Source organism: Anthonomus grandis, chromosome 11, assembly GCF_022605725.1.
Source record: "Anthonomus grandis grandis chromosome 11, icAntGran1.3, whole genome shotgun sequence".
Classification (NCBI taxonomy): Eukaryota; Metazoa; Arthropoda; class Insecta; order Coleoptera; family Curculionidae; genus Anthonomus; species Anthonomus grandis.
The window spans coordinates 26451942-26471562 of record NC_065556.1 but is presented as its reverse complement, the minus strand read 5'-3'; the positions used below and the strand labels follow the sequence as shown (position 1 = coordinate 26471562).

The window sequence follows — 19621 nt, the reverse complement described above, 5'->3', positions numbered from 1 at the left end:
GAATTGCCTAGAGTTAATAATCTTATAATTTTTTAATAAATAAAATAAAAAATAGAAACAAATTAATAAATGGAGAAAAATGAAAAAATATTTTTTAAGATTTAAAAAATAAATAAATTAAATTAAAAATGTAATTAATTTTTTTCAAGCTAGAACAAAAATTAAATTATTCCAGGCAGTTGTCGTTTTGCTTGTTCAAGTTTTATTTTTTCATGGTAAGACATAGGTTTAAAAAAAAAGTATCTCAGCAGAACAAAAAAATATTTTTGAAATTTTTTTGGCATTTTAGACAAATAAAATAAAAAGTATTGAAACGAATGTAATTCATAGACAGAGTGATCAAGAAACCTTGACGAGACCCTTGAAGAAATTTGAACTGCTCATTTAATATCCTGAAAAATATGACCAAATTTTTAAATTCAAACCTTCATCGTTATTTTCTCTTATAAAATGCATTTTCTCTATCAAACATTAAACAAGCAAACCGTAACAAAAAATCATCAAATCGGTCACACAAATTCCAATTTCCATTTCTATTCAAAGTGTAACTTAATATTCGTATTTTCGCATGTAATTGGACATGATCGATCGCTTAATTTATCGGCAACGGCTCTGCCATTCATTTATAGCCTTTATTTTTTTTTATATTTACCTACATACACAGCTAAACCGATTTTTTATTAAGGATATACTTAATTAACTCTCCAGTTTACGGGACAATGTTCGCTCATTTATATTGTAAAGAACTTATAACAGTTTCATGGCATTTTTATGGGAGGGTTCTTATAGTTAATCCTCTAATCCGGATTGAAACCATTTTAAAACCCATTAATTTGATGGCTAAACTCGTGTGACAGTTAAAAATCTCGTAAACGACTGTACGCTCGTAAAACTGGAACTGAAGCGTCTGGATTCGGTTTTACGATTCTTATTGGGGAGGGTATAAATGTATGAGGGATACTTTGATTTTTAAAATTTAGGGTTTTTGTTGTCGCTTTAAGACAACTCCCTCCATTTGATAAATTAAAACCTTTTCACATTAAATTGTATCATAATTTCCCAATGATTTTCTTATGAAATATGAAATTTTTTAGGCTTTATGAACATCTTGGCTTATATTGAAGTCAAGACACGTGAAAAAAAATTAATAGTTTTTTTTAAATTTATTTCAGACAGTTGAGGTTTTAATTAATCGAAATATTGAAATATAAAAATAGTAACATATGGTGAATGACGTTTCGTTGCCTAAGGATCTTTTTTTTTCAAATAAAATAACTAAAAAATAAAAACAATTTAATAAACAAAATAAGAATTAATATATATTTTTCAAGATAAATTGAATTTATTGCATGCAGTTGAACCAAGATTTCTTTTACATTGCCTGGAAGTGATTTCCCATATGTAAATGGCTGTTTTATTTATTTAAAAATAAAAATCAATTTCCTCTATCTATACTCAAAAATCCCTAAAGGCAAATCTGTCTATGAATTTCATCTGGTCCTATACTTATAGCTTTAATTATTCATAATATCTAACTGAACTTACCACAAAATTAATAAAAATAAAACGTATCACTGCTATGCATAAGAACACAATAGAAAGCCAAAAGGAACCCTGTGCCTTCTATTGTTAGTTACTCGCCCTAACGATGGCAATTAGCGGAAATACACAACGCTATTAGCCTTAATTAGGTAGATAAGTGTGCTTTTATCCTTTATAAATAGCTTTTTACCCATTCAACTTTCCCGTTCTTACATAAAATAATAAACAACATTATAATGTAATAAGTCTTTGAAAAATAATTTCTAAGTTGTTTTATGCTCCCCCAGTAGGAACTTCGAGGGTTGTTGTCAAGGCAAGCTGTCGGGAAGGGGTAGTAAAACCGCACCTCCGCCAAGTTATTTCGAAAGTTTGGGGATATATGGCTCGATGTCTTCTCGGGTCTACACGGTCGTATCTTGTGGACTTTGGATTTTAACATAATGTATTGCATCCTGGCGTGAATGAATTTATTTTTAGGATATACAGTTTGGATGGTCGAAATAATATGAGTTACTGATTATTGTACAGGTAGATGAGGAAATCGAATTTGCCAACTGATTTTTATGGTTTCATTTATCGTACATCTATCACCACGTATTTCAAACATATTTGGATAATTTTTTTAAGTAATTTTTAATTTTAGTCCAGGCATTTACGACCTATATATTGTTCATCCTAGTATTCCAAGTAATTTCTTATTTTTTTCAGGTTTTTGGGAATCTTCTTATATTCTTGGACTTCAAAGTCATTTTTTTGCATATATTTGAAACAAATTTGAATTTTCTTTCTTACCTTGAACTTTTTAGAAAAATTGATACAACTATAGTATCGTGAATTTTTTTTTTGCATGGTTACATGTTTTACCTTTAAAGGCATCATAATTTTTCACCAATCTTATCAGTCAGTATCTTCTTGAATTCCTGGGCTTTTTCATATATTACGAGATAAATTGTGATATTATTGTATACCTATAATAAATTATAGCATCCAGCGGCTAGGAAGAAAATGAAATATAGCAATTTCTTTTAGGCCCTTGACTCTAGTTCTATCCACAAAATATGAATCTGCATTTGCTGAACTATTTGGAAAAGACGTAAATTAATTTACTTCTCTGTGGTTGAAATAAGTTAAACACATAATGGCTCCAATGCCTGAAAGAAAAAACATTAAATTAGCTCAACTACCTGGAAGAAGAACGAATTAATTAATTTCTTCCAGGCGTTTGAGGCATTTTTTTACAGGCAAAATGATCCAAGATTTGCTCAGTTGCCTGGAAATAAAACAAGAGCGGGATTTGCCATGATTTTTTCATCACAGTATATTAGAATCTTATTAATAAGAACTATTTGTGTGATTTCATTTATCGGCACTATTTTATACAGGTTAACTTCTTTTTAAAATAGTGTTAAAGCTTTTTTTTTACTTAAAATTAAAATTAATTAATTTCTTTCAGGAGATTTTTGGAAAAGAATTTATTTTATTCCAGGTAGCAGTAACCAAGAATGTCATAAAATTTATAATTATTCAATTAATAATATTAATATTAATATTAATATATAATTTCTTAATTAGTAATATTTTAGATTAATTTTGCCAGTTGGCTCAATCGCCTGGAAGAAAACAAAATTAATTATTTTTTTCCAGGCAATTGAGGCAAGTCTTATTTTTCTAGATTAAAGAATCTAAAATAGGCTTAACTGCGTCAATCATTTTAGTTTAAATTCGCTTGGAGAACAAATTAATCTTTTTGCATAAATATGTAAAATATAAATAAAACAAATAAAAATATGTAAAAAATAAATAAAAGATATACTATTTGGATGTTTTGAATGGTCGAAATAATATGAGTAACTGATTATTGTACAGGTAGATGAGGAAATCGAATTTGCCAACTGATTTTTCTGGTTATATTTATCGTACATCTATCACCCACGTATTTCAAACATATTTGGATAATTTTTTTAAATAATTTTTAATTTTAGTGCAGGCATTTACGACCTATATATTGTTTATCCTAGTATTCCAAGTAATTTCTTATTTTTTTCAGGTTTCTGGGAATCTTCTTATATTCTTGGACTTTCAAAGTAATTTTTTTGCATATATTTGAAACAAATTTGAATTTTCTTTCTTATCTTGAACTTTTTAGAAAAATTGATACAACTATAGTATCATGAATTTTTTTTTTGCATGGATACATGTTTTACCTTTAAAGGCATCATAATTTTTCACCAATCTTATTAGTCAGTATCTTCTTGAATTCCTGGGCTTTTTCATATATTACGAGATAAAGTGCGATATTATTGTATACCTATAATAAATTATAGCATCCAGCGGCTTGGAAGAAAATGAAATATAGCAATTTCTTTTAGGCCTTTGACTCTAGTTCTATCCACAAAATATGAATCTGCATTTGCTGAACTATTTGGAAAAGACGTAAATTAATTTACTTCTCTGTAGTTGAAATAAGTTAAAGACAAAATGGCTCAACTGCCTAAAAGAAAAAACATTAAATTAGCTTAACTACCTGGAAGAAGAACGAATTAATTAATTTCTTCCAGGCGTTTGAGGCATTTTTTTACAGGCAAAATGATCCAAGATTTGCTCAGCTGCCTGGAAATAAAACATGAGGGGGATTTGCCATGATTTTTTCATCACAGTATAAAAGAATCTTATTAATAAGAACTATTTGTGTGATTTCATTTATCGGCACTATTTTATACAAGTTTACTTCTTTTTAAAATAGTGTTAAAGCTTTTTTTTTAAATTAAAATTGAAATTAATTAATTTCTTTCAGGAGATTTTTCGAAAAGAATTTATTTTATTCCAGGTAGCAGTAACCAATAATGTCATAAAATTTATAATTATTCAATTAATAATATATAATTTCTTAATTAGTAATATTTTAGATTAATTTTGCCAGTTGGCTCAATCGCCTGGAAGAAAACAAAGTTAATTATTTTTTTCCAGGCAATTGAGGCAAGTCTTATTTTTCTAGATTAAAGAATCTAAAATAGGCTTAACTGCGTCAATCATTTTAGTTTAAATTCGCTTGGAGAACAAATTAATCTTTTTGCATAAATATGTAAAATATAAATAAAACAAATAAAAATATGTAAAAAATAAATAAAAGATATACTATTTCGATGTTTTGAATGGTCGAAATAATATGAGTAACTGATTATTGTACAGGTAGATGAGGAAATCGAATTTGCCAACTGATTTTTCTGGTTATATTTATCGTACATCTATCACCACGTATTTCAAACATATTTGGATAATTTTTTTAAGTAATTTTTAATTTTAGTCCAGGCATTTACGACCTATATATTGTTCATCCTAGTATTCCAAGTAATTTCTTATTTTTTTCAGGTTTTTGGGAATCTTCTTATATTCTTGGACTTTCAAAGTAATTTGTTTGCATATATTTGAAACAAATTTGAATTTTCTTTCTTACCTTGAACTTTTTAGAAAAATTGATACAACTATAGTATCATGAATTTTTTTTTTGCATGGATACATGTTTTACCTTTAAAGGCATCATAATTTTTCACCAATCTTATCGGTCAGTATCTTCTTGAATTCCTGGGCTTTTTCATATATTACAAGATAAATTGTGATATTATTGTATACCTATAATAAATTATAACATCCAGCGGCTTGGAAGAAAATGAAATATAGCAATTTCTTTTAGGCCTTTGACTCTAGTTCTACCCAGAAAATATGAATTTGCATTTGCTGAACTATCTGGAAAAGACGTAAATTAATTTACTTCTCTGTAGTTGAAATAAGTTAAACACAAAATGGCTCAACTGCCTGAAAGAAAAAACATTAAATTAGCTCAACTACCTGGAAGAAGAACGAATTAATTAATTTCTTCCAGGCGTTTGAGGCATTTTTTTACAGGCAAAATGATCCAAGATTTGCTCAACTGCCTGGAAATAAAACAAGAGGGGGATTTGCCATGATTTTTTCATCACAGTATATTAGAATCTTATTAATAAGAACTATTTGTATGATTTCATTTATCGGCACTATTTTATACAGGTTTACTTCTTTTTAAAATAGTGTTAAAGCTTTTTTTTACTTAAAATTAAAATTAATTAATTTCTTTCAGGAGATTTTTGGAAAAGAATTTATTTTATTCCAGGTAGCAGTAACCAAGAATGTCATAAAATTTATAATTATTCAATTAATAATATATAATTTCTTAATTAGTAATATTTTAGATTAATTTTGCCAGTTGGCTTAATCGCCTGGAAGAAAACAAAGTTAATTATTTTTTTCCAGGCAATTGAGGCGAGTCTTATTTTTCTAGATTAAAGAATCCAAAATAGGCTTAACTGCGTCATTCATTTTAGTTTAAATTCGCTTGGAGAACAAATTAATCTTTTTCCATAAATGTGTAAAACATAAATTCATTACATTTTTCGACTAAGACAGACTGGAATAAAAATCATCTTACAGGCATGCATGACTCAAATGCTCTTTTACTGACTAAACTCTTCCATCTGCTACAATTATATTACTACTTTATATAAAGTAATTGAAAGGTTTTTTTTTAATGGAATTTTACCGTGTCAAGGAAACCTAACCCTACCACCAAATTAAATAATATCTATTATAATAAAGAAAAAATTCTTTTTATGCAGGTACCTTCGAGGGCGGCAGATATTTGCTTTCCCTAAGCCGCCCTTTTAAGTGAAGAAATTACATAAAACCCTACACGAATCTTCTTAAATCAAAGGGAATCGAATAAAAAATTCGACACGTTTTTTTCATTCACGGTATTTTCCCTCTAATTTAATTTTTTATATTTAATTTAGAGGAATAAATTTAATGTAATGCACGGTTCATTTATGTGTTGACAAGAAAGTAAATTACATAAATATTGAAAGTACCTGCAGTGTAAATTATGGTAAATGTGTTCAGAAGGAATAACACCAACAAATAAAGGCGAGAAAAGACTCAAAATACTTGTTTTAATTTTCTGTTTTTGAAAATGTCTGTATCTGCCGCCCTGTGACTCGAAATCTCTATTTTGTCCTTATCTTGAGAAATAAATTATATTTTGTTTATGCTCTTTATTTAATTTGTAAAATATTCTTATACATTTGATCTGATTTTAGAAGATGCTTCATTTTTTTTTTTGATTTTTTGCCTTTGTATTAACTTAATAATTTTCACTCTTTTTTTTACTTGTATTAATTTGCAGTGTCTTTATCTGGCGCTACTTGACTTTTTTTTTAATTTCACAAAATTAATTTGATTTTTTATTGATTCTTAATAAAAATAAAATTAGGATTTTTTTATCACTTTCTTTTTAAGTTTTTACAGCAACTCTGGCAAAGAAAGATCTGCCGATCTAAAATTTAATTTTTTATATATTGTTTATAATTTCTTTATTTATCTGCCGCCCTGTGACTCGAAATCTTAATTTTTTCCTTATTTTGAAAAATAAATTATATTTTGTTTTTAGTAAAAATTTAATTTGTAAAATTTTTTTATTTAAATTTAAATTAAATTCTCTTTACCCACCACAAACGCCTAGAATAGTAAATCACATAAAATCCTTCACATATGTGCCATCCAAAATCAAAAGAAATTAAACAAATTTTTGACTTTTGTGAGGCGGTACAATACATACCTTCCAAAATCAGAAGAAAAACTAAGATCCTTCTGCACGTCCTCCCAGCAGCTGGTAGCGAACTTATTAGTAGCAACTTTCTGTACCGCCCACGCGGGTGAGGCGGCCAACACCGACTTCAGAGTGGCCATCAACAGTCGTACCGCCCCCTTAACTAAATGTCTGTCAACTTTGACAGGCACCGGCTTAAGACTAAGTAACCCCGCGGGTAAAAAATCACTTTTAGCTCGTTCACTCTTAACACTAAAACTAATTCGCGAGGGGGGCGGACCCGCCGCCGCCCCCTTGCGGTGTAATTTAGAAATTGCTACGCTCGAAGGACCGTTATTATTACGGTTCAACAAAAGAAAATGATCGTTTCGCAATAAATAATTTATGTGCATCTCGTTAATATCACCGTGTAAGAAAGCACTTCGTTTGTCGAGGTGGTGGGGTTTAGTGGGGGCACGTTCAAAGAGGTCCTCGTCGGACGCGTTATGGATATTAATGGAACTATCGGTGTCGATCCAGATCCAGACGAAATGGCCGTCCATCATGTTCAGACGTTTCGCGTCTTCTAATATGCGGATTGCACTCGGGCTGTCGCTGCATAATATCACCACGCCACGCGTTGATCTGGATATGTCTGCCAGTTTTCTGGAAAAAAAATTAATTTTTTTAAAGGTCAATTCCCGTATCTTAGTGGAAAGTGTAATATCGTTATTTTTTATTATTCCAATAGCTCCTTCACATCAACGGTTGGCAATTTTGGTGTAAAATAATAAAACAAAATTCCTGTTTATAATTGTAAAAAATACTAATTTACAGATTTATGTAAAATGAGGCAAAATAGGTTTTCTTACATTTTGAACTATCATAAAAAGAGCCTGTTTAAACAAAAGGCTACAGGCTAAGTATCCGTGCACTATTTCTTATCACAATACGTCTTAAGATTGTGCTGATCTCATACATACTCATAAAACCTATGTATTTTTACATTTTCAGCAAACGGGTGCAAAACACCATTCAAGGGCCAAAATAACATCACGTAATTGCAACATCAATTTAAAGTTGAGAATTGATTTCTCGTTAAACGAGAAGAAACTTTCCCTCCGGTCTGGCGTTCTATTTTTGCCAAGGGATAAAATAAATTACCCCAATTTCTCTGCGCTAATAAACCATGTGAATTTAATTGGCTTTCGTAATTTTTTATAAAAAGGGTGTTTCTAAAGTGACTTACCTAAACAGACTTTGAGGCCTCAAAGGGTTCGGTAAGGCCACCAAAGTGGGACGAAGGGGTGGCGCTTGAAGGACTTTCCATAACTCGGTGCTCCTCAAAGAAGTTGCCGACGATGGATCGGCCAAAAGGGTAAATGTGTGCCAGTGGGCCTGCAGAAGAAGACCACGTAACGCCTGCACCAACTCCAACCCGGTGGGGGCGAGATGAACTTCCAAGGGGCTGCTTTCCTAAAAGACATAAATAAATAACATGAATTTTGATTTATTCGGAGGCACAATAAATCAGCGAGAAAAGTACAATAACATCGTGGATTTTATGCCTCCGGTGGTGGAGCGATATGCATTTTTAAAATCTAATTTCTAGTCCTGGCGTGCGAGGAGTTCACCGGAGTTGGAAATTTCGTTTTCTTCTTATGGGATTAAAAGTTATTTCTTTTATGGTTTAGGTAATTTTTAGTTATTTGATGGTATAGTGTTTTTTTGACTAGTTTCTTTTTTAATTATCATTAATTTCCAGTCAAACATACATTCTTAAATACGATTTCCTCACAGATGATTCCCAGACAAACATACACTTTTTTCACCCTGTATATGCTCTATCCCCTTCCAAAAGTGGCAAAAAGAAGGCAATTTCCTTAAAACATTTTATTTGGACGTTAAACAAATCAAGATGAAATTTATTTCTTTCTTAGGGGAGAATATATTATGGGAGGAGTATCGCCCTCGTAAGATCAGACTTCGTTATCCGGAAAAGTCCTTGGTAAAGTTGTGCCAAAAATAAATTTTGTGACGCGACCGTATTGAGGAATTGGCTCAAGGTTTTTGTATTAGGAATATCAATTCGTGTGAGAAGAAAACTTGGAAGGATTTACTGATGGTTGTTAAGAGATTTGACTTTGAGGAAGAGTGGGTTTTGATCGAAACTTTCATCGACCTGTCCCTAAGAAAAAGCATTTTTTTTTTCAAAAAACTGAAAAAAATTAATTTTTAATCGAAATTTTGGCTTTTGTTCGCAAAATAGCCATGACACAAAAATCTGATGTCATATACTTATAAAAATGTGTGCAAAGGTTATTTCAAGATTTCGTAAATAATGAAGAGGACTCTTGTGTGGAAAATTTTATTTTTTATAAAAAAATCTGAGAATAAGCATAAGAATCATAGACATAAGAAAATTTCACGCCTAGCAACTTGGAAAAAGAGGAAATTTTCCAGGAACTTGGAGCATTTAAAAATTACCCCTACTGCTTGTAATGAAATTTTGAAAATTGGTCTAAATTAATTGAAAAAAATTAAAATAACTTCAGGAACTTGGTAGTCAGTGGAACAAAACAGAAAATTGACTGGAAAACATGGAAAATGATTCGAGGAACTTAAAATATATGAAAAATTACCTTAGCAGCCTGAGAAAAAGTAGTTTGCCTAGACACATTTCATAGGTGACCTTAATTACTTGGAATAAAAGTTAATCCAGGAACCTGATTAACTAACAAAAAATTAAAATGTGACCATAACTGGAAGAAAATTAAAAATGCTTCCAGGATTTTGAAGGATATAAAAAATAGCCTAAGCAGCCTGGAAAAAAATTAAAACTTACCCCAATTAATTGAAAAAAAATTATTCCATAATCTTGACTTCTTTTATAGTCCAAGCACTAATGCTTTAATTTTGCATTGGTCTTCATTCATTCAATACAAGCAATTAATTCGTAAAAACGCTTGGACTATTATATCCTGCCCTTAACAATATTAAGAGACTAGGTTAAATATTTAAGATACCCTTGATGTATTGTATGTTTGTTTTCTCTTTATGTATAGTTTTATATTGTTTTATTTTAACTCAGACTTTCTTGACAAACTGTAAAATTTTTCAACAATTATTAATAATATGTGATAGAGCGAGAAGGCGATACTATGCAAGGCATGCCTTGTAAACTGTCCCTAGACAAAGATTACTCTGCTAAGTGCGTTAGAGAAAGTGAGAATATTATTGAACGATCTTGTTTTATAGTCTAGGCACTAATGGTATAATTTTGCAATGGTTTTCGTTAATTCAATAGTATTTCAGAAGCTTGACATAAACTGGAAAAAGTAGCAAATTAATTAACTTGGCAGTTACATGGGAGTAAAAGAAAAATTACAGACTACATAAAAAATTAGCTCTATTGTCTGCAAAAAAAAAATTAAAATTGGTCCTAACTAATTTAAAAAAAAAAAAAATATTCCGGGTACTTAGCTTGTTTTATAGTTCAGGCCCTAACAATATAATTTAGCATTGGTCTTTGCTAATTAAATATAAGGAATTATTTTATGAAAACGCCTGGACTATTATTTCTGCGCTTGCACAGCATGTGTTAAAGCGAAAAGGAGATATTGTGCAAAACGTGTCCTTGCAAACTGTTGCTAGACAAAGATAACCCTATAAATTGACCGTGCGTTAAAAATAGAGGGAGAATATTACTGAAGGATCTTGTTTTATAGTCTAGGTACTAATGATACAATTTTGCATTGGTTTTCGTTAATTCTATAGTATTTCAGGAGGTTGACCCTGTCTGGTAAAAATTGAAAAATTATTCCAGGAATTTGAAGGACATAAAAAAACCTAAACAGTAAAACCAAAAAACGCCCAAAATAATTGAAAAAAAATTTTAGTACAGGAACTTGACCTCTTTTATAGTCTAGGTTTTAGTAGCATGATTTTGCATTAGTCTTCATTAATTTAATATAAGCAATTATTTTATAAAAACGCCTGGACTATTATACCCTGGCCTTAATAATAGTGAGAGACTATGCGTTAAAGCGAGAAAACGATATTGTGCGAGGCGTGGTAAAATTTGACCCCAGACAAAGATAACCCTATCAAGTGACCGTGCGTTAGCGAAAGAGGAATAATAATAATAAATTTTTGAGAGACGAGAATTGTTGAATTGGTTTTAGTGAGTTCAATATTATTTCAGTTATTTAAAAAAATATAAAAAGTGACCATAGCTGGAAAAAATGGCAAATTATTCCAGGACTTTAAAGCATATAAAAAATAGCGTAAACTGCTTGGAAAAATAAGGAAAATTACAGGAGCTTGGAATATCTAAAAATTACCTCTACTGCCTGGAAATATTTCAAAAATTACCCTTATTAATTGGGAAAAAAATATTCCAGGAACATGACTTCTTTTATAATCCAGACACTAATGGTATAATTTTGCATCAGTCTTCATTCATTCAATACAAGCAATTAATTCGTAAAAACGCTTGGACTATTATATCTTGCCCTTAGACTGTCCCTAGACAAAGATAACTCTGCTAAGTGCGTTAGAGAAAGTGAGAATATTATTAAACGGTCTTGTTTTATAGTCTAGGCACTAATGGTATAATTTTGCAATGGTTTTCGTTAATTCAATAGTATTTCAGAAGCTTGATATAAACTGGAAAAAATAACAAATTAATTAACTTGGCAGTTACATGGGAGTAAAAGAAAAAAAATAAAGACTAAATAAAAAATCAGCTCTATTGTCTGCAAAAAAAAAATTCAATTGATCCAGGTACTTTGCTTGTTTTATAGTTCAGGTAACAATATAATTTAGCATTGGTCTTCGTTAGTTTAATATAAGGAATTATTTTATGAAAACGCCTGGACTATTATTTCTGCGCTTGCACAGCATGTGTTGAAGCGAAAAGGAGATATTGTGCAAAACGTGTCCTTGTTAACTGTTGCTAGATAAAGATAACCCTATCAATTGACCGTGCGTTAAAGATAGAGGGAGAATATTACTGAAGGATCTTGTTTTATAGTCTAGGTACTAATGATACAATTTTGCATTGGTTTTCGTTAATTCTATAGTATTTCAGGAGGTTGACCCTGTCTGGTAAAAATTGAAAAATTATTCCAGGAATTTGAAGGATATAAAAAACCTAAACAGTAAAACCAAAAAAGGCCCAAAATAATTGAAAAAATTAATTTTATTACAGGAACTTGACGTCTTTTATAGTCCAGGCTTTAGTAGCATGATTTTGCATTAGTCTTCATTAATTTAATATAAGCAATTATTTTATAAAAACGCCTGGACTATTATACCCTGGCCTTAATAATAGTGAGAGACTATGCGTTAAAGCGAGAAAACGATATTGTGCGAGGCGTGGTAAAATTTGACCCCAGACAAAGATAACCCTATCAAGTGACCGTGCGTTAGCGAAAGAGGAATAATAATAATAAATTTTTGAGAGACGAGAATTGTTGAATTGGTTTTAGTGAGTTCAATATTATTTCAGTTATTTAAAAAAATATAAAAAGTGACCATAGCTGGAAAAAATGGCAAATTATTCCAGGACTTTAAAGCATATAAAAAATAGCGTAAACTGCTTGGAAAAATAAGAAAAATTACAGGAGCTTGGAATATCTAAAAATTACCTCTACTGCCTGGAAATATTTCAAAAATTACCCTTATTAATTGGGAAAAAAATATTTCAGGAACATGACTTCTTTTATAATCCAGACACTAATGGTATAATTTTGCATCAGTCTTCATTCATTCAATACAAGCAATTAATTCGTAAAAACGCTTGGACTATTATATCTTGCCTTTAGACTGTCCCTAGACAAAGATAACTCTGCTAAGTGCGTTAGAGAAAGTGAGAATATTATTGAACGATCTTGTTTTATAGTCTAGGCACTAATGGTATAATTTTGCAATGGTTTTCGTTAATTCAATAGTATTTCAGAAGCTTGATATAAACTGGAAAAAATAAAAAAATAATTAAGGAACTTGGCAGTTACATGGGAAAAAAAGGAAAATTACAGACTACATAAAAAATCAGCTCTATTAACTGCAAAAAAAAAAATTAAAATTGATCCTAACTAATTAAAAAAAAATAAAAATTATTCCAGGTACTTCGCTTGTTGTATAGTTCAGGCCCTAACAATATAATTTAGCATTGGTCTTCGTTAGTTTAATATAAGCAATTATTTTATGAAAACGCCTGGACTATTATTCCTGCGCCTGCACAGCAATATTTACAGACTATGTGTTTAAGCGAGAAGGCGATATTGCGCGTGTCCTTGCAAACTGTTGCTAGACAAAGATAACCCTATCAATTGACCGTGCGTTAATGATAGAGGGAGAATATTACTGAAGAATCTTGTTTTATAGTCTAGGTACTAATGATACAATTTTGCATTGGTTTTCGTTAATTCTATAGTATTTCAGGAGGTTGACCCTGTCTGGTAAAAAATGAAAAATTATTCCAGGAATTTGAAGGATATAAAAAAACCTAAACAGTAAAACCAAAAAAGGCCCAAAATAATTGAAAAAAAACAAATTTTATTTCAGGAACTTGACCTCTTTTATAGCCCAGGCTTTAGTAGCATGATTTTGCATTAGTCTTCATTAATTTAATATAAGCAATTATTTTATGAAAACGCCTGGACTATTATACTCTGCCCTTAATAATATTGAAAAATTATGCGTTACAGTGAGAAGGCGATATTTTGCTTGTAAAAACAGTCCTAGTCAAAGATACTGATTGGAAGAAATGAAAAATCATTCCAGGACTTTAAAGCATATAAAAAATAGCGTAAACTGCCTGGAAAAAGAAGAAAAATTACAGGAGCTTGGACTATCTAAAAATTACCTCTACTGCCTGAAAATATTTCAAAAATTACCCTTATTAATTGGGAAAAAAATATTCCAGGAACATGACTTCTTTTATAATCCAGACACTAATGGTATAATTTTGCATCAGTCTTCATTCATTCAATACAAGCAATTAATTCGTAAAAACGCTTGGACTATTTTATCTTGCCCTTAGACTGTCCCTAGACAAAGATAACTCTGCTAAGTGCGTTAGAGAAAGTGAGAATATTATTAAACGGTCTTGTTTTATAGTCTAGGCACTAATGGTATAATTTTAAAATGGTTTTCGTTAATTCAATAGTATTTCAGAAGCTTGATATAAACTGGAAAAAGTAGCAAATTAATTAACTTGGCAGTTACATGGGAATAAAAGAAAAAAATACAGACTAAATAAAAAATCAGCTCTATTGTCTGCAAAAAAAAATTAAAATTGATCCAGGTACTTTGCTTGTTTTATAGTTCAGGTAACAATATAATTTAGCATTGGTTTTCGTTAGTTTAATATAAGGAATTATTTTATGAAAACGCCTGGACTATTATTTCTGCGCTTGCACAGTATGTGTTGAAGCGAAAAGGAGATATTGTGCAAAACGTGTCCTTGCAAACTGTTGCTAGACAAAGATAACCCTATCAATTGACCGTGCGTTAATGATAGAGGGAGAATATTACTGAAGAATCTTGTTTTATAGTCTAGGTACTAATGATACAATTTTGCATTGGTTTTCGTTAATTCTATAGTATTTCAGGAGGTTGACCCTGTCTGGTAAAAAATGAAAAATTATTCCAGGAATTTGAAGGATATAAAAAAACCTAAACAGTAAAACCAAAAAAGGCCCAAAATAATTGAAAAAAAACAAATTTTATTTCAGGAACTTGACCTCTTTTATAGCCCAGGCTTTAGTAGCATGATTTTGCATTAGTCTTCATTAATTTAATATAAGCAATTATTTTATGAAAACGCCTGGACTATTATACCCTGGCCTTAATAATAGTGAGAGACTATGCGTTAAAGCGAGAAAACGATATTGTGCGAGGCGTGGTAAAATTTGACCCCAGACAAAGATAACCCTATCAAGTGACCGTGCGTTAGCGAAAGAGGAATAATAATAAATTTTTGAGAGACGAGAATTGTTGAATTGGTTTTAGTGAGTTCAATATTATTTCAGTTATTTAAAAAAATATAAAAAGTGACCATAGCTGGAAAAAATGGCAAATTATTCCAGGACTTTAAAGCATATAAAAAATAGCGTAAACTGCTTGGAAAAATAAGAAAAATTACAGGAGCTTGGAATATCTAAAAATTACCTCTACTGCCTGGAAATATTTCAAAAATTACCCTTATTAATTGGGAAAAAAATATTTCAGGAACATGACTTCTTTTATAATCCAGACACTAATGGTATAATTTTGCATCAGTCTTCATTCATTCAATACAAGCAATTAATTCGTAAAAACGCTTGGACTATTATATCTTGCCTTTAGACTGTCCCTAGACAAAGATAACTCTGCTAAGTGCGTTAGAGAAAGTGAGAATATTATTGAACGATCTTGTTTTATAGTCTAGGCACTAATGGTATAATTTTGCAATGGTTTTCGTTAATTCAATAGTATTTCAGAAGCTTGATATAAACTGGAAAAAATAAAAAAATAATTAAGGAACTTGGCAGTTACATGGGAAAAAAAGGAAAATTACAGACTACATAAAAAATCAGCTCTATTAACTGCAAAAAAAAAAATTAAAATTGATCCTAACTAATTAAAAAAAAATAAAAATTATTCCAGGTACTTCGCTTGTTGTATAGTTCAGGCCCTAACAATATAATTTAGCATTGGTCTTCGTTAGTTTAATATAAGCAATTATTTTATGAAAACGCCTGGACTATTATTCCTGCGCCTGCACAGCAATATTTACAGACTATGTGTTTAAGCGAGAAGGCGATATTGCGCGTGTCCTTGCAAACTGTTGCTAGACAAAGATAACCCTATCAATTGACCGTGCGTTAATGATAGAGGGAGAATATTACTGAAGAATCTTGTTTTATAGTCTAGGTACTAATGATACAATTTTGCATTGGTTTTCGTTAATTCTATAGTATTTCAGGAGGTTGACCCTGTCTGGTAAAAAATGAAAAATTATTCCAGGAATTTGAAGGATATAAAAAAACCTAAACAGTAAAACCAAAAAAGGCCCAAAATAATTGAAAAAAAACAAATTTTATTTCAGGAACTTGACCTCTTTTATAGCCCAGGCTTTAGTAGCATGATTTTGCATTAGTCTTCATTAATTTAATATAAGCAATTATTTTATGAAAACGCCTGGACTATTATACTCTGCCCTTAATAATATTGAAAAATTATGCGTTACAGTGAGAAGGCGATATTTTGCTTGTAAAAACAGTCCTAGTCAAAGATAACCCTGTCAAGCAACCGTGCGTTAGAGAAACATAAGGAATAAAATTGAACGGTCCTGTTTTATAGTCCAGGTACTAATGGCATAATTTTGCATTGGTTTTCATTAATTCAAAATTATTCCAGGCGGTTGATACTGATTGGAAGAAATGAAAAATCCTTCCAGGACTTTAAAGCATATAAAAAATAGCGTAAACTGCCTGGAAAAAGAAGGAAAATTACAGGAGCTTGGACTATCTAAAAATTACCTCTACTGCCTGGAAATATTTCAAAAATTACCCTTATTAATTGGGAAAAAAATATTCCAGGAACATGACTTTTTTTATAATCCAGACACTAATGGTATAATTTTGCATTGATCTTCATTAATTTAATATCGGCAATTATTTTATAAAAACGCCTGCGTTATTTTATTCTACCCTTAATAATATTGAGAAACTATGCGTTAGAGTAAAAAGGCGATATTTTGCCTATAAAAACTGTCCCTAGTCAAAGATAACCCTGTCAAGCGACCAGTGTGCGTTAGAGAAAGATAAGGAATAAAATTGAACGGTGTTATAGTCCAGGTACTAATGGTATAATTTTGCATTGGTTTTCATTAATTCAAAAGTATTCTAGGAGGTTGACACTGATTGGAAAAAATGGAAAATTATTCCAGGACTTTAAAGCCTTAATTAGCCTCTATTGACTGGAAAAAAAATCAAAAAGGACCCAAATTACTTGAAAAAACTAAAATTAGTCCAAGGGTTTGACTCGCTAAAAAAATGTAAAAAGTGACCTTAATTGAAAAAAAATATAAAAAAATATTTTATCAGTTTATGACCTAAAAGGCAACTAATTATTTCTCTATGTTTTACTGAGTTTAGAAAATAGAGAGATCAATTAAATATTTTGGTCCAAAATTTTAAACTTTATTATCTTAAAGAATGCGGATTTTTCATAGTAAATTATTATGAGCAATTTATTTCTTTATTGTATGTTTGAATAAAATTATATTTTCTTTTGTATTTCTTTATAACTGTATTTAAGCCAAAATTGTCACAATATTAATAATGGTATAAATTATACACCCTTCTTCCTCCCACACAGATAACAAGCATCTAAGGGAATATTTTTGTAAATATTAGGCAACATTTATAATAATATCGTACAATATAAATTTTGAATATGTAGCTGTATAAATTATTAAAAAATATATGAAAAATAGCCTGAAAAGCATATAAAAAATCACCACTACTGCCTGGAAAAAATTGCAAAAAGGGCCCTAGCTACTTCAAAAAAAAATAAAATTATTTAAGGAGCATAAGAACATTTTTGACATGAACTTAGAGTTTGGCCCTGAGGAAGAGCAGATTTTAGTCGAAATATCTTGGAAACAAAGCGATTTTTTTCAATTTGTATTTAGCTAAAAATATTACAGAGGTTCCTTAATTAAATTAGTCAACTTTAATAAAGTCAGCCTCTATTTCAGACTTTTATCAATAGTAGGAAGAATTTTGATTTTTTTAAATTAACAAAATAACCATTAATCAAAAATATGATATCATAGATTCATAAAAATGTGTACAAAGGTTACTGAATTGAATTGATTTAATACCTATTTCAAGGGTTTTTCAAATAATAAATTTTGAAAAAAAATTATATTTTTGTGAATTAATATTGTTTTATAAAACCCAACCCAATATAGTCGTAACTCAGGTATTTCAAGAATTTTTTATGCAGGTTATTTTTCCACAAAAAACTCTGCTTTAACTATCCAATGCAACGCAGAATACTTGAAGAACTCATGCAAAAATCCCCAGAAAATGGTCTTAAACCCATAATTTTTAAAACTTGATTAAACCTAGGCTATAAAATAAAAATAATAAATATACTTGACCCTGCTACACCCCCTTCACATGCGAATAATAAAAAAAACAAGACAGATAACCCAAAACTATAAAATATATTATTTCTTCTCTCTTATGGCCTATCTGGTTTAATGAGTCCTCACATAAACGATACGTCTCTTTTTTTACTCGACAATACCATTAACAAAATACCCGAACTATATGGAAGAATTGACTGAAAAGTTTAACCCCGGGCATCAATTTCCCAAATGCCTTTAAATCCGGAAAATTGTTGGTGTGTGCAATTTCAAGTGACAGCCAATTTAATACGTCGCAGCTAAAGTTTGTTCCGACGTTGAATTTTCGAGTGTTTTCTTCACGGATCGCATTAATTAAAAGTAGGTTGAGTGCGAACTTGTCCGCGATATAATTTCGCCTCGAAGTTTGCGTCACGCGAGTGTTGTCGTCTTGATTTATCGCTACTTTGTTATTTTTTAATGGTAACGTCATAGATTTTCTGAATTATAATTAATTGGGACTATAGGGCGAACGGGATAATTTTGGGTTAATATTGGTGGAAATAGAATTTAAGTTAAATTTTCAAGGTTTGGATCAATGGTCTAAGGGTGGGCTCCTGATAAGTGGAAATTTATTAATTTGTATTTATGCTGCTTTTCTTATTTTCTTAAGTGTCTTTCAGCAGGTAGTTCAGAAGTTGCCCTTACTACATGTAACAAATTATTTCAGCACTTGACCTATCTAGAAAAATATAAAATTTACAAAATTAACAGCCTGGAAAAAAAGGAAAAATTCTAGAACCATATAAAAAATCAATTACTTGAACTACGTAAATATGTTTTGAAAATGACCCTAAATAATTAAAAAAAAATAAAATTTAGTCGAGGAGTTTAACTTACAAAAAAAAATGTAAAAAGTGACCATAAGTGAAAAAAAAATGGAAATTTGCAACAAAGTAATACTTTGTATAACATAGTTAAATTACAGGACTTAATTTTGTTCTTGAAGATACGATTTGAAAATTCGGCATAGTTAAACAGTTTAAGATAAAATAGAATTGAGTAATTTATGAATAGATTATAAATATTAATAATTTTTTGTTGATTTTCAATGTAAAAAATCACCCTAAAAAAGCTAATAAACATTGGGCAATTTAAATACATTTAGACCTTTATTTATTGATCCCAAAACCATATCAAGTGCAAGCAAAGATTGAAAAATAAAGGCAAAATTCCAGGAGCTTGGAAATCACTACTATTGCCTGGAAAAAAATTAAATGTGACCCACTTTTAATTTTTTTTATAATATGCATCACTTAAAAAAAACACAAATTATT

General features: G+C 30.2%; 1 protein-coding gene across 13 annotated transcripts in view; it reads right to left on the bottom strand.

Moving 5' to 3' along the window:
- LOC126742188 (uncharacterized) overlaps positions 1-19621 on the bottom strand; it is a 108654-nt gene that overhangs the window by 67212 nt on the left and 21821 nt on the right. For all 13 annotated transcript variants that reach the window (XM_050448767.1, XM_050448777.1, XM_050448778.1 and 10 more), the window contains exons 3-4: positions 8406-8632; positions 7187-7822 (exon numbers count right to left, since the gene is read on the bottom strand). In XM_050448767.1, coding sequence (XP_050304724.1) covers positions 7187-7822; positions 8406-8632 — 863 coding nt within the window. The remainder of the gene's footprint in view (positions 1-7186; positions 7823-8405; positions 8633-19621) is intronic.